The 12,826-nt window shown below is 48.3% G+C and overlaps 1 protein-coding gene across 3 annotated transcripts in view; it reads left to right on the top strand.

Annotated features, from left to right (window-relative positions):
* Nucleotides 1-12,826, top strand: part of C16H10orf120 (chromosome 16 C10orf120 homolog) — a 69,284-nt gene that overhangs the window by 23,978 nt on the left and 32,480 nt on the right. For all 3 annotated transcript variants that reach the window (XR_010935724.1, XR_010935723.1, XM_067709160.1), the window contains exon 2: nucleotides 8,598-8,807. Coding sequence is in view for 1 of the 3 variants with exons in the window: in XM_067709160.1 (XP_067565261.1) it covers nucleotides 8,718-8,807 (90 nt within the window). In the remaining 2 variants the exon portion in view is untranslated. The remainder of the gene's footprint in view (nucleotides 1-8,597; nucleotides 8,808-12,826) is intronic.

A 12,826-nucleotide genomic window follows, 5' to 3' on the forward strand; every position in this document is an offset into this window, starting at 1 on the left:
CTGTCACTAATTGACAGATCCAGCAGGCAGAAAATCAGGAAAGATACAGATGACCCAAACAGCACCACCAATCAGCCAGACCTAATTGACATTTATAGAACACTTCAACAACAGCATAATACACATTCTTCTCCAGCCCACATGGAACATTCACCAAGATAGACTACATTCTGGACCATAAAAAAACACCATAACAAATTGAAGAGAATAGGAATCACAGAAAATACATCTTCAGATCACTTTGGGATTAATCTAGAAATCAATAACAGAAAGGTTGCTGGAAAATTCCTAAATATTTGGAAATTAAACAACACCAAGTAACCCAAAGATCAGAGAAAAAAATCTCAAGAGAAATGAAATCTTTCAAATGAAGTGAAAATGAATATACAATTTACCAGAATTTGTGGGATGCAGCTAAAGCAATGTGTAGAGGGAGATTTATAGCATTAAGTTAATGTATTTGAAAGAAGAAAGATCTAAAACCAATAATCTAAGCTTCCACTGTAGGAAACTAGAGAAAGGAGAGCAAATTAAACCTAAAATAAGCAGAAGAAAAGTATGTCAGTTGTTAAATTCCAGCCTCTCTCCTATATGTGTATAATATTTTTTTGGCTGTGCCACGTGGCTTGCAGGATCTTAGTTTCCTGACCAGGGGTTGAACCTGGGCCATGGCAGCGAAAGTGCTGATTCTTAAACCACTGGACCTCCAGGGAACTCCCTCTCCTTGGTATATTTTGAAAAGGGAGAATTGAAAAGGGAAGAGCTTTCTCACTCTGACTCAGTGCAGTTTAGTGCCACATCTGTGCACCTCCTGCACCGTGGCTCACACTGCCTCTGGAAGGTGCTGCCTCTTGCCCCTCACTGGCTTTTTGGAAACAGGCACCATGATGCTTCTCATGGGCTTTAGGCTGCTGTGGCTCTCACTGCTCTGCAGCTGCCATCAGTAAGTGATGGGTTTTGTTATCTTCACACTGGTTGCCAATTACCCATCCATAAGCATTTTGCCTTGGTTGGGGGACATGGGAGCTATAAAGGCAAACAACTAGTCAGAGTTCTAACTTGGCAAATCCTTTGTTTAACCAAAGGCACCAGAATAAATCTCATCACTGTAAGAGCCTAGCCTGGGATAACCCACCAGCCCATCAGTGTAGGCCAAATATCCTGAGGAATGGGGAGTGGAATACAGTTATAAAACTTAAAGAGAAGCGGGGCATGGGTATGAAAGGCTGGGATGAGACAGTAGAGCCTGAGACAGCGAGAGTTCTGCCCAGGACTCTTTGGGGATTCAAGGGAAGTTGTCTAGACTTCCTATGATTATTTGTCCCCAACTAGAATGAGAGGGATGGTGAGGGCCCGGGCTCTGCTTCTGGGGCATGATGAGGACTCTCTGCACAATGTTATGATTTAGGACTGCCAGTTAAGAAGCCACAGGTCCCCAAAAGAATGCCACGTGAATATAATAGTCAACCAGCGAGGGCCTTCTAGTTTCCTTACCCTTGTTGGATCAAATCATGCCTGACAGTTGCAAAATCACCAGGATCTGGAGAAGCCACACAGGTTTCCACAGAGAGCCGCAGGCAGGGATTGGGGCTACGGAGTGTGACCTGGAGGAAGACCTCTTTGCTCTGGCTGGCGTAGTGCGGCCCCATGCTCCCCACGTGCTGGGACGTGGGCAACTCGAGAAGTGATATGGACACATCGTAGCTGGCATTCTCCCTTGGGACGTCAGCCCCAGGGACAATTTCAACTGCTAACGGGCCATCCACCTTGCAGGTGAATGTGAGCTGAGGCACCTTGTGCCGTACAATGACTTGGCCAGGGTGGCCCTGTGTCTGGCCTCTGATGGAGTTGGAGTAGTTGAGAGAGCCGAGGCTTTCCTGGGAGGAGAGAGGCAGGTTGGTGACCAGTGCTCCTGGCTCCCTGACAAGTACTTTCTTCATGAGCAGAGACCTCTGCTTCATGTCCCCCACTTGGAGCCAGTTTTCTGAGAAGCTGGAGGGCACGAGGCCTCGGGCATGACCTTGCAGGTACCTGAGGCCATGATGGGTGACCTTATGTCCTTGTTTTTGGGAGTTGGGGGTGCATGCAGCGAGCCCCTAGTGTGTGAGTCTGGACTCCCGTCTTCCCTCCTGCGAGGGCCAGGCCGTGGGATGTGAAGTGGGGTGGGAGGTCCACGCTGGCTGCTGGATTCTTCCACTGCTCCTCCCTGCTCTTGACCCCAGGTCAGCCCTGGCTCCCTGTGAGCTGTGGGCCTGGCCCTGCTGACCTTCATGCTCAGCCATGTTCCTTTAAATCCAACATGACTTGAAGGGGCCGAGGGGGTGCTGAAGGCTGATGAGCAGGGGCCACTGCCTCTGGCAGCCTCCTTCCTGTAGCCTGGTGGGTCGCCAGAGACTCACTCTGCCCAGGGACGTTTGTTCAAGGAAGTGTTGGCTTGTGCAACTCAGATCCAGTGACAGTCTGCCTTGAAACCCTCCAAGGACTGCCCTGTCAGCTTACAGCAGTGTTTCTCACTGATCTGCCTTGTTTTCCTTTTTTTGCTTCTAAGAATCAATGTCTCTCTTCCCCCTTGAAGGGGATGTCACCCTTGTTGAGAGGACCCAGCTAAGAAGGAAAGCTAAACTCCAGGACCACATGGCCCTACCCACTTCCAGCCGAACTCTGGGCTTCCCGTGGCTGCTGGGCCTGAGTCTCTCCCTCGAGCTCTCCAAGCTGGCTGTCGGCTTGGGGGCTCTGCACTGGCTGACCCCCTGCCTGGAGCCCTTGTTCCTCTGTACTTGGCTCCAGCTCCTTGTTCAGGCCTCGGCTCTTTGACCACCCTGTTCAAAGTGGCCCCAAAGCATTTTCTAGCCTCTTCCTCGTTTGATTATCTTCTTAACCCTTTTCACTATAAAGGACTCTCATTTGTGTGTTTATCCAGTGCCTCTCTCCCTTCTCTCGAATGTAAGAGCCGTGGAGCTGTGGCCCTGTCGGTCTTGTTGGCTGCTGTGTCCTCAGCACCTAAAAGGTTGCTCATTCACTGACTCTGAAATCAGATACAGGAGGACCTTTTTATAGTGCTGTTTTTCCCATAGGTGGCCTGGGGCTGGTCACCACTGCAGGTGGTTCCTGACTTCTGTGTCCTCTGGCCCCAGCGCTGTGGTCAGCACATGAGGTTTGCAGGGGGAGCTGGGCCAGCCAAGGCTAGAGAGGACAGCTGCAGGGCTCTCCCTGCTGGCCTGGAAATGTCTGGGGCCTGCTCTCCTCCCAGACACCCGGGGGGTTCCAGCATGGTTTCTGGGGCAGAAACCTCTGAGATGAAAACTAGAATTTTTAGAGCGAAAGGGATAAGAAAGACCATGGTCTACACAACCAAAGAGACAAACTGCGAAGCGTGGAGTTGAAGTGGTCACTTAGCATCATGCAGGTGGTTTGAATGAATTCAACCTCCAAAAATACCAAGCATGTTGGTTTTGGGTTTTCGTGGCATGTGTCTAAACAGGGATGTGAAAGAATAGATGAATAGCATAGGGATCTTGCTTTGGGACATGTTACATTGTTAAATGTACCTACAAAAATGATTTTGTGGTTATACACTCTTCCTGGAGAAGGAGCCTGACAGACTTGAAATGACTCCCCCACAAAAGTGACTTCCTCCTGTGAAAACAAACGAGAGAGCCGGAGCTGGGTTCTTCAGGCATGCAACGTGCATTTTCCCGAGTACAGAATCCAGAACTCCAGCAAGCTCGGAAGTGAATCACAAACTGGGAGGGGATCGTGCTGGTGTAGACGCGGTTGTGGCTTGGCTGGTGTAGACGCGGTTGTGGCTTGGCTGGTGTGTGGCTGTGCCCTGAGAGGGGGTGAGGGAGGAGGAGAGATGTATGACAGGTAGGCAGGACCCTACGACTGTAGGTGAGACTGGAAACGGATTGGATACGTACATGGCAGGTGTGGGGTGTCCAGTGACACATCCTTAATGCTCTCCCCAGCTTCCTGCCTTGCAAACCAGCCCATCTAAGATGCAGACAATCCACCTACTTGTGAGGGCTCCGTCCCACCACCTCCTTCCCCTCATGCCGGCAGGACAGCAGACGTCTGTTCTACTTTCATGAATTATCACCATGATTCCACCCTTTATAGGTTATACTTTCAGCAGAAGAGAGTTACCTTGTGGGATAGGTGCTTGGGGAATGGCAGCTGCAAAAATCAGAACCAAAACAATCAGGAAAAAGCTTGGCACGATACCATCACCTTATATCAATACCTAGGTACGAATGAATGAAGCTGCTACTACTCTTGAACCTTAATATATGGTGTGGACACACTCATTCCTCTTTTCTCCCTGATCTGAGATGCAACCTCTCCCCTTCTTGCAGTGATTCACCAGGAAATCACAGACAACACACAGTCACATGATTTGTTTTCTCTTCTGTGCTCGGGTCCACCAACCCAAGGGCTGTCCTGAGACTGACCAGTCATGAGGCATCACCTACAGTAACATCTGGGCTTATGAACATGCCACAGTGCCTGTAGAAATTTATTAGGTGCCAAAATGCAGAGGGACAATGCAGCTTTCAGACCCAGAAAGCTGAGTGAGAGCCATGGTGGGGAAAGGTAGGTTGGACAAGTATTCCAATGAAGTAAGACGGGCCCCTTCCCATAGTTCTGCCTCTGCAACCCGCACCAAAAGGGCAACCTACAAGGGATGGCAACTTCCACCTGGGACGCCCTCGGAACCTGGACTGGAGTGGGTAAGAGGCTCCCAACGCGTGTCCCTCCAAATGCACCATAGTGGTGCCAGCCCAAGGTAGGGACAGCTGCCAGCCACCTCACCTGGCCCCCAAACACTGCAAGGAGCACCCCTGACCCCGACTTTCCCGACCCAGGCCACCACTGAGGGCAGAGAGTGGCACCAGTCACTGGGGAAGGCTGGGAGGAGGGTGTGTGGGGCCCAGGGTGCCAGTGAGCAGGGAAGCAAGCGGCTGAGAACTTGTCCTGGAGAGGCAGGCAGATGCAGGAGGCAGGACCGTAGGTGCTCTGATGCAGCAGGAGTCTGAGTTAGGAGGTCACTGCTGCACATCGACTTTGAGTAGGTTACCTGAAGAAGGTGTACCTTTCTCTATTCCTGCTGTGTTGGCTAAGCCAGGAGGCCCACAGAGGAGCCCCAAATGTTTTCACTTCCCCAGTCTGCTTTCTACCCACTGGGAGAGTTCGACATTCAGTGCTGCTTTGTTTACTTGCATGCTTTCACTGTCTAATTCGTATCCCTGAGAGGTAAACCTTTCCTCCTTCCTCTCTGTATCAACCCTCTTCTCAGCCACTGTGATGGAACCATCCTCTTTCCGTCCCCTCCTGCCGCTCTGTGATCTGTTGTCCAGAGAGGAGAGTTTCAGATGCCATTTCATTTGGGAAATGTGACTTTTAGCTCGTTGACCATGCCCCTGGTTCTCAGCCTTGGCTGCATGTTGGAATCACACAGGAAGCTTTAAATACCACTGATGACTGGCTGTGACCCCAGAAGAGCTGATGTGACTGGTCTGGGGTGCAGCTTGAGCATCGGAAGTTTTTAAAGCTCTCTGGGTGATTCCAGTGTCTGGGTCCAGACAGAGGTTAGATTTCTTTTTTTTTCTTTTTTAATATAAATTTATTTATTTATTTTTGGCTGCATTGGGTCTTCATTGCTATGCACAGGCTTTCTCTAGTTGCGGCGAGTGGGGGCTACTCTTCGTTGCGGTACATGGGCTTCTCATTGCGGTGGTTTCTCTTGTTGGGGAGCACGGGCTCTAGGCGCGCAGGCTTTAGTAGTTGTGGCACATGGGCTCAGTAGTTGTGGCTCGCGGGCTCTAGAGCACAGGCTCAGTAGTTGTGGCGCACGGGCTTAGCTACTCCACGGCATGTGGGATCTTCCCAGACCAGGGATCGAACCCCTGTCCCCTGCATTGGCAGGCGGATTCTTAACCACTGCACCACCAGGGAAGTCCCAAGGTTAAATTTCTTATTCACTTTGCAGAGATAATGGGTTCAGTGTCAGACCTACCTGGGGGTGCAGGAATCACATCTGGAACCCAGTCCCCTGCATCTGCCTGCATTAAAAAGAGGTAAATTTAGGAAATTTAAGTTAAATTTTATAAAGACAAGTGGTGGCTTTCTAGTGTGGGCAAGTCCCAAACAGGCAGGCTTCGTCTTACACAAGCAAGAACAGGGCATGTTTAGACTCTGGAGAAGCAGTTCCAGACCTGAGAGAGGCTGCAAGGAACAGGACCAGAAAATTGTGTGGCCCTGGAGTGTGTGTTCAGAAGAGAGTGTGGCTCTCAGCGTTCTCTGCCAGCCCGGCTGAAGGGACATTCATCTGTCTGGTCACCTGGTCCTGCTCTGTGCACACCTTCCACCCGAGATGCTGAAAGACCAGAAAGAACCTGCCGCAGGAGGAGAGGTACCTAAGCAGATGACGCCAGCATCCTCGTGGTGACCACAATTGTGGTCTACCAGCCAGAGCTGGGGCACTGGCCAAGGTGGTTCTCGCTTCCCGAACACTGACTGTTGTCCAGGAGGATGTCTCCAGAGCCCAGGCTGAAGTGGGCCGTTCCAGGGGCAGTGACGGCCCTTCCATACCCCAGCTGTCGGCAGACGACCTCAGCTTCATTCAGGTCCCATAGGTGGTCACACACGGTGCCCCAGGCCCCTCATGGAGGATCTCCAGGCGTCCTGAGCACTGTCCAGAACCACCCACCAGCCGCAGCTCTGGTCCATCTTCTAAACAAAGCAGGATTTTATTTATTTATTTATTTTTTGCGGTACGTGGGCCTCTCACTGCTGTGGCCTCTCCTGTTGCGGAGCACAGGCTCCGGACGCGCAGGCTCAGTGGCCACGGCTCACAGGCTCAGCCGCTCCGCGGTATGTGGGATCTTCCCGGACCGGGGCACGAACCCGTGTCCCCTGCATCGGCAGGCGGCCTCTCAACCACTGTGCCACCAGGGAAGCCCAGGATTTTATTTTTGAGTGTAGGGAGTTTTAAGTAAGAAGGATTTCTAGCTCCTGTATTTGTGGCTAAGGGAAATAAATGCAAGAATGAAGCCTTAAGGCTGTCTTGATTCCGTAATACGTTGGGCTGAAGGGCTTAAGAGTGAGACAGGGGCGGGTTTGGATCCCAGCTCTACTGCTCCCTAGTTGTGTAACCTTTGACAAGTTATTTCATCTCCCTGGGCCCCAGTTTCCTCATTTGTAAAGTGGGGCTTCTAGCAGCATGTATCTCAGAGGTGACAAGCCAACAAGAGTGTGACTATAAGGCACAGTGCTTAGCCCCAGCACACCTTGGGTTCTGCAGATCTTGCAAAGCTGGGTTCCTGGGGAAATGGGTTCCCACCTGCTTCTTTGGACATGTCTTGGATAAGTGCTTGGTTAAGTGTAGATTTAGTCCCCTGAAGGCACTTGGTCACAAGGGTGTCTAGGACTTCATAAAGCCCAAAGGGAATGGCGTTTTCTGGACTGACGGGCTGTGTCCAGCTGGAGTCACCTGTGGTCTCCTGGAGACACCCTAGGGACAGTCTTCCCTTACTGTGTCCACAGGCTCTGCCACCCTGGCCTTCTTTCAGTTTCTCTAATATGTCCAACTCTTTCCTCCCTGGGAGCAGCCCTTGCATTGCTATTCTCTCTGCCTAGAATGCCCCTTCATGGTCACTCATCACATATAACCTCCTCAGCAAGGCCGCCATCCCCATTCAATCCACAATAGCACCTCCTCCACCCCAGGCACTGTCTTCTATCCCATCTGGCTCTGTATTCCCAGCCTTATCACTACCCCCCAAATCATCTTGTTTATTTACTTGCTTCTTATGTCTTGATCCTTCCCCACTCACCCAAATCCACGCTACTGTAAACTCCACGAGGGAAGGACATTGTACTGTTTACTGTGTCCCCAGCACTTATAACTGGACCTGACACAGTAGGACCTTAGTGAAGATTATTGGATGAGAAAATGATGATCTTGAGTCAGTGAATGGTCTGGATTTCAAATGCTGGACCTTATTTAGCCTCCCCAGGGCAAGATCTCAAGCATGCTTTTGAAGGTAAATATATAAGGAATTCCCTTACTCAGAAACAAACACCCCCCAGCTTCAAAATACACCCAGGGAGTTTCCACCCAAATTCCTAATGACCTGAGTTACTGGGGCCCCACAATCGGCAGGTAAGTATGCTTTCTGGGTGCAAACTGGACCTGGTCCTGGAATGACAGGCTATAGCGTCCATCCATTAAGGAGTCCCCAAGCCTCTTATTTGGGTGAGTCTAGGGTCCAATGCAGGCAAGATGTAGAGTGAACCAGCTGGTGGAGGGAAAAGAATTCTTGCAAGTTTGACTTTTACATTTCAGCACCCTGGACAGTTCCCAGGCAGCCGGCAGTGCCGGATGCAGCTGTGGAGAGGAGCCGCCTGCCCATTCAACATACAGGCTGCACGTCACTGTCTTATTTCATCGTTCATGAGCCCTCTTAATGGAAAAATCTAGCAGCGATGCAGCAGGGCTTATGTGTGTGTGTGTGTGTGTGTGCTTTTAAAACTGAATCCCAGGCCTCTGCTAAGAGGGGAATCCCTTAAATTAGAAAACTGTTCTGTCTTTTCAGGGCCAAAAACCTGCTTGAAGCTTCCTACCTGACTCTCTTTCGCCCTGCGGAATTGCATTGAAAAGAGCATAAAAGCCACTGTTGGTGATCACAGAATCACTTCAGAACACCACAGTCCTGATGTCAGAGGAGGAGAAAAACATCACAGCTACTGAGGCACAGAAATTGCCCATGGACAGCAGGCAATCCTGGGGCTGTCAAAGATTTCAAGTGAGTCATATGGGCATCCAAGGATGTCTTCCAGCCTGGGGGAATCACAGCGGAGGGTTAGCGGCAGGTTAGGGCATCCTAGATCTTAAAGTTTGAAAAGTATGACAATCACAGGATTAAATAGTTGGATTGTACTTTAAATTGCATATTAATATATAAAATATCAATTAACTTTTTCAGATGCTTTATTAACAGAACTCTTATTATCTTTGTCTGAGTAATGTGTGAGGCTTATGGTTACAACTTAGTAATAGAAATTTAAAAATCATAACGGTTTTGGCCAATCACAACTTACACAGAACATTAGGAAATGCGAATATACACTGCAGATAAAATCTGAACAGTAAAATCATCCCAGTGATCAGCATGTAACCAACATCACAGCCTGATTTTCCTACCTCTGTATTTCACAACATTTTCCATACCCAAATTCTTGGGGAGAAAAAACTTGATTTTAAAATAAAAATAGGGACTTCCCTGGTGGTCCAGTGGTTAAGACTGCGTGCTCCCAATGCAGGGGGCCCAGGTTCCATCCCTGGTCAGGGCACTAGATCCCGCATGCTGCAACTAAGAGCCCGCATGCTGCAAGGAAGATCCTGCGTGCCACAACTAAGACCCGGCGCAGCCATAATAAATAAATAAATAGATATTAAAAAAATAAAATTAAAATAATGTCAGCATGTAGAAGAGTATTTGCACTTTGGTAATTATCCAAAAGGATGTGTATGAGAGCTGATTTTGAAGAAATGGATAATGACAGGCTTTAGAGGTTTGGGTTCAAGGCTCTCACTTCATTGTGGGCTGTGTCCTTAGGGTTTTAGTCAACAAAGATAACGTGTTTCTAGGATATCATTTGTCACAGGGCATGTTGGACTCCGTGGACCGAGCAACAATTCAGTGCATGATAAAGGGGGATTTTCATAGCATTTCACAGTATTGTTGTGTTTGTAGCATGATGTGTGTCACAGACAACAAGAAGAAGGGCTTTGTACAGACTCTGCTTACAGAACCATATACTGGTGAAGAGCTAGGCCATCTACATCCAACAGAACTAGAAGGTTGGCCTTGGGCCAGTTAGTTAACCTCTCTGAGCCTCAGCTTCTTTGTCTCTAATTGGGATGAGAAGGACATCTATCGTAGGGCTAAAGTGATGCTGGAACATGACAAAGCATACACAATACATAGTACAGAATCTGAGCACACTAAAAAAAAGTCAGCTATTACTTTATGTCCTGAAGGTTAAAAAATGGCAATGACTTAGGAAATTCTATCCTTTTTATATCAGAGATGAGGCAATGACTCTACCATCCCCTTTCACTCTGTGGCAACATTTAGAGGATGTGGGGCTCAAGGCTGGAGTAGCCAGCTAATGTATGTATATGGAAAGCCTCTTAATTTTTAAGCTTGTTTAAAATGTAAAGAAAAAGAAAGTCTAAGAGAATAAATATTGGTACCCAGTGTATAGTGAGAGCAAAGCTGATAAGAATATTTTTAGAAAAAAATCAAAAGAAAAACCATCCTAGGAATGTTAAGTCAAATATGTTAATAAACCACTTATTGAATTTTTCAAGCTAGAAGTAGCTCATTGGATAGCACTACAAAAGCAACTCCAGCTTCAAACTGGAAAGAATTTGGCATTCTTCTCGTTTTGCCCCTAAATGTTTCCCACTAAAAGAAACATCTTTATTATGATTTCACAAGGCCATACTCTTATTTAGGTGGACTCTTCCCTTTAAAAGTTGTTTTCTTACTTCAAAGTTGGAATCATGAGTTCTATGCGGAATTTTTTAGCCACGTGGATCTCCCAAACACACTGGACGTCTGTTGGGTAGTCTCCTGGATGCAGCGGACTGGAAAATGAGCCAGAGACACTAGAAATGACCCCTCCACAAGAGTTACTTCCTCCTGAAATGACAGGATAAAGGACGCCAGGAGGTGCCTCCATGGCATCACTAACGACTGCCTCACAGCCAGCGGCCTGGTGGAGTCAGGCTGCCGTCGGATGGATCTTTAGTCTAAATGTCTCCTGGGAAGGAGAGTCCGTTCAATCTAATTCTTATGGGTCAGAAAGTATTAATGCGTGAGAGCTCCCTGCCTTTCTCCCTCCCTCTATCATCTGATGAAGAAAATATTATCTTTGTCCTGTCTGTTTACTCTCTCCTCGCTCTTTCTAAAGTGGAAGGGTTCTCGCTTGCTGGGAGAGAGGCAGAGCAGATCGACATGAGGGTTTGGGAAAGAGAGACAGAGACTGAGGCTGGACATGCCTGGGGAAGGGGTGAGTCTGACGAGGTTTGGGTCTGAGGAATCTGAGATGGAGGGAATGGGGGTGGGATGGACTGTTTTGGGAGGTTATGACTGGGACCTCCCTTTCACTACTTTTTCATCACTTTTTCTGGGTAGATTGTGTTTTCTTCAACTCAGTATCTACTGCAACTGGAACTTACAGGTTTTGGATTTATAAGAATTAAACAAGGGGCTTTCCTGGTGGCGCAGTGGTTAAGAATCTGCCTGCCAATGCAGGGGACATGGGTTCGAGCCCTGGTCCAGGAAGATCCTACATGCCGTGGAGCAACTAAGCCCGTGCGCCACAACTACTGAGCCTGCAAGCCACAACTACTGAGCCCACGTGCCACAACTACTGAAGCCTGTGTGCCTAGAGCCCATGCTCCACAACAAGAGAAGCCACCGCAATGAGAAGCCCATGCACTGCAACAAAGAGTAGCTCCCGCTTGCCGCAACTAGAGAAAGCCTGTGCGCAGCAACGAAGACCCAACGCAGCCAAAAATAAATAAATAAATAAATTTTATAAAAAGAAAAAAGAATTATACAAGTAAAATCTAATTCTTCCATACTAGTTGTCATGTTAATATCAGTTGATACACACACACAAACATACATATGTAAAGCAGCATGCCACACAAAAAAGTAGAAAACTTAGAATTGTCAAATTATTTTAGAGGAAATTTGAAAACATAATGTTTTATTGACCTTGTGGCCAAATTATGAAGATGCTTAACTTTCTTCTTTCTGTTCTCCCCTGCCCACCTCCTCCTGGAATCGCACAGATTCCTGGCCTTTCCCACGATGGATGGTGGGAAGTGGTGATGGGCACAGAGCGCTAGTGTTGACTGCGCTTGTAGGTTACAATAACTGGGCCTCATCACGCTGATGCTGAAACCCCGGGGAGCTGGCAGGGGGTGATGAGCTGGTGCCCGTCATGGGTGTCCGCTGCTGGACGGTGCCCAGAGGCAGCAGGCTGAGAACGGCCAGACGGACCGAGCCACATTCTCTTCAAGTTCCTTGTCACCCTCCTGCCTACTCTGACCTGGGCAAATCCACACGCCCCCTTCCCAGCCTGAAAGTCAGCATTTACAATTTTATACAAAACTTATTGTTCCCCTTCATTATATATGGATGTCGGCATTTATTCTGCTACTTCTATCCAGTTATTTTCATTAAAAACATGCTTCTTAGCAGACTCACAGATATAGGGAACAAAGTAGTGGTTACCAGTGGGGAGAGAGAAGTGGGGAGGGGCAGTATACAGGTAGGGGAGTAAGAGGTACAAACTGTTATGTATGAAATAAGCTACACAATGTGGGGAATATAGCCAATATTTCATAATAACTATAAATGGAGTATAACCTTAAAAAATTACAAATCACTCTCTCATATACCTGTAACATATAATACTGTGCATCAACTAAACTTCAACAAAAGTTTTTTAAAAAATCATAAAACAACAAGTCAGCATTTACAGGCATTAGAAGTACTAATGCCACGCCCCTCGGCAAGGCTGCAGTGAGGACAGAGACGCTCCTCCGATTGAGTCCCGGCTGCCCTGCCTCCTTGTGGAAGGGGCTGCAACAGAATGGGCTTGAGCAGCAAGGAAGCAGCCCCTCAGCCACGCCACACCAGCCTCTCTGTGCCTTTTCCTGAGCACACCGCCTGGCATCTCCTATGATGGTTCTCTTGGCATGGAGTTATCACCATGTCAATTTAAAACAAGCGGCTACCTG

This window comes from Pseudorca crassidens, chromosome 16, assembly GCF_039906515.1.
Source record: "Pseudorca crassidens isolate mPseCra1 chromosome 16, mPseCra1.hap1, whole genome shotgun sequence".
Classification (NCBI taxonomy): Eukaryota; Metazoa; Chordata; class Mammalia; order Artiodactyla; family Delphinidae; genus Pseudorca; species Pseudorca crassidens.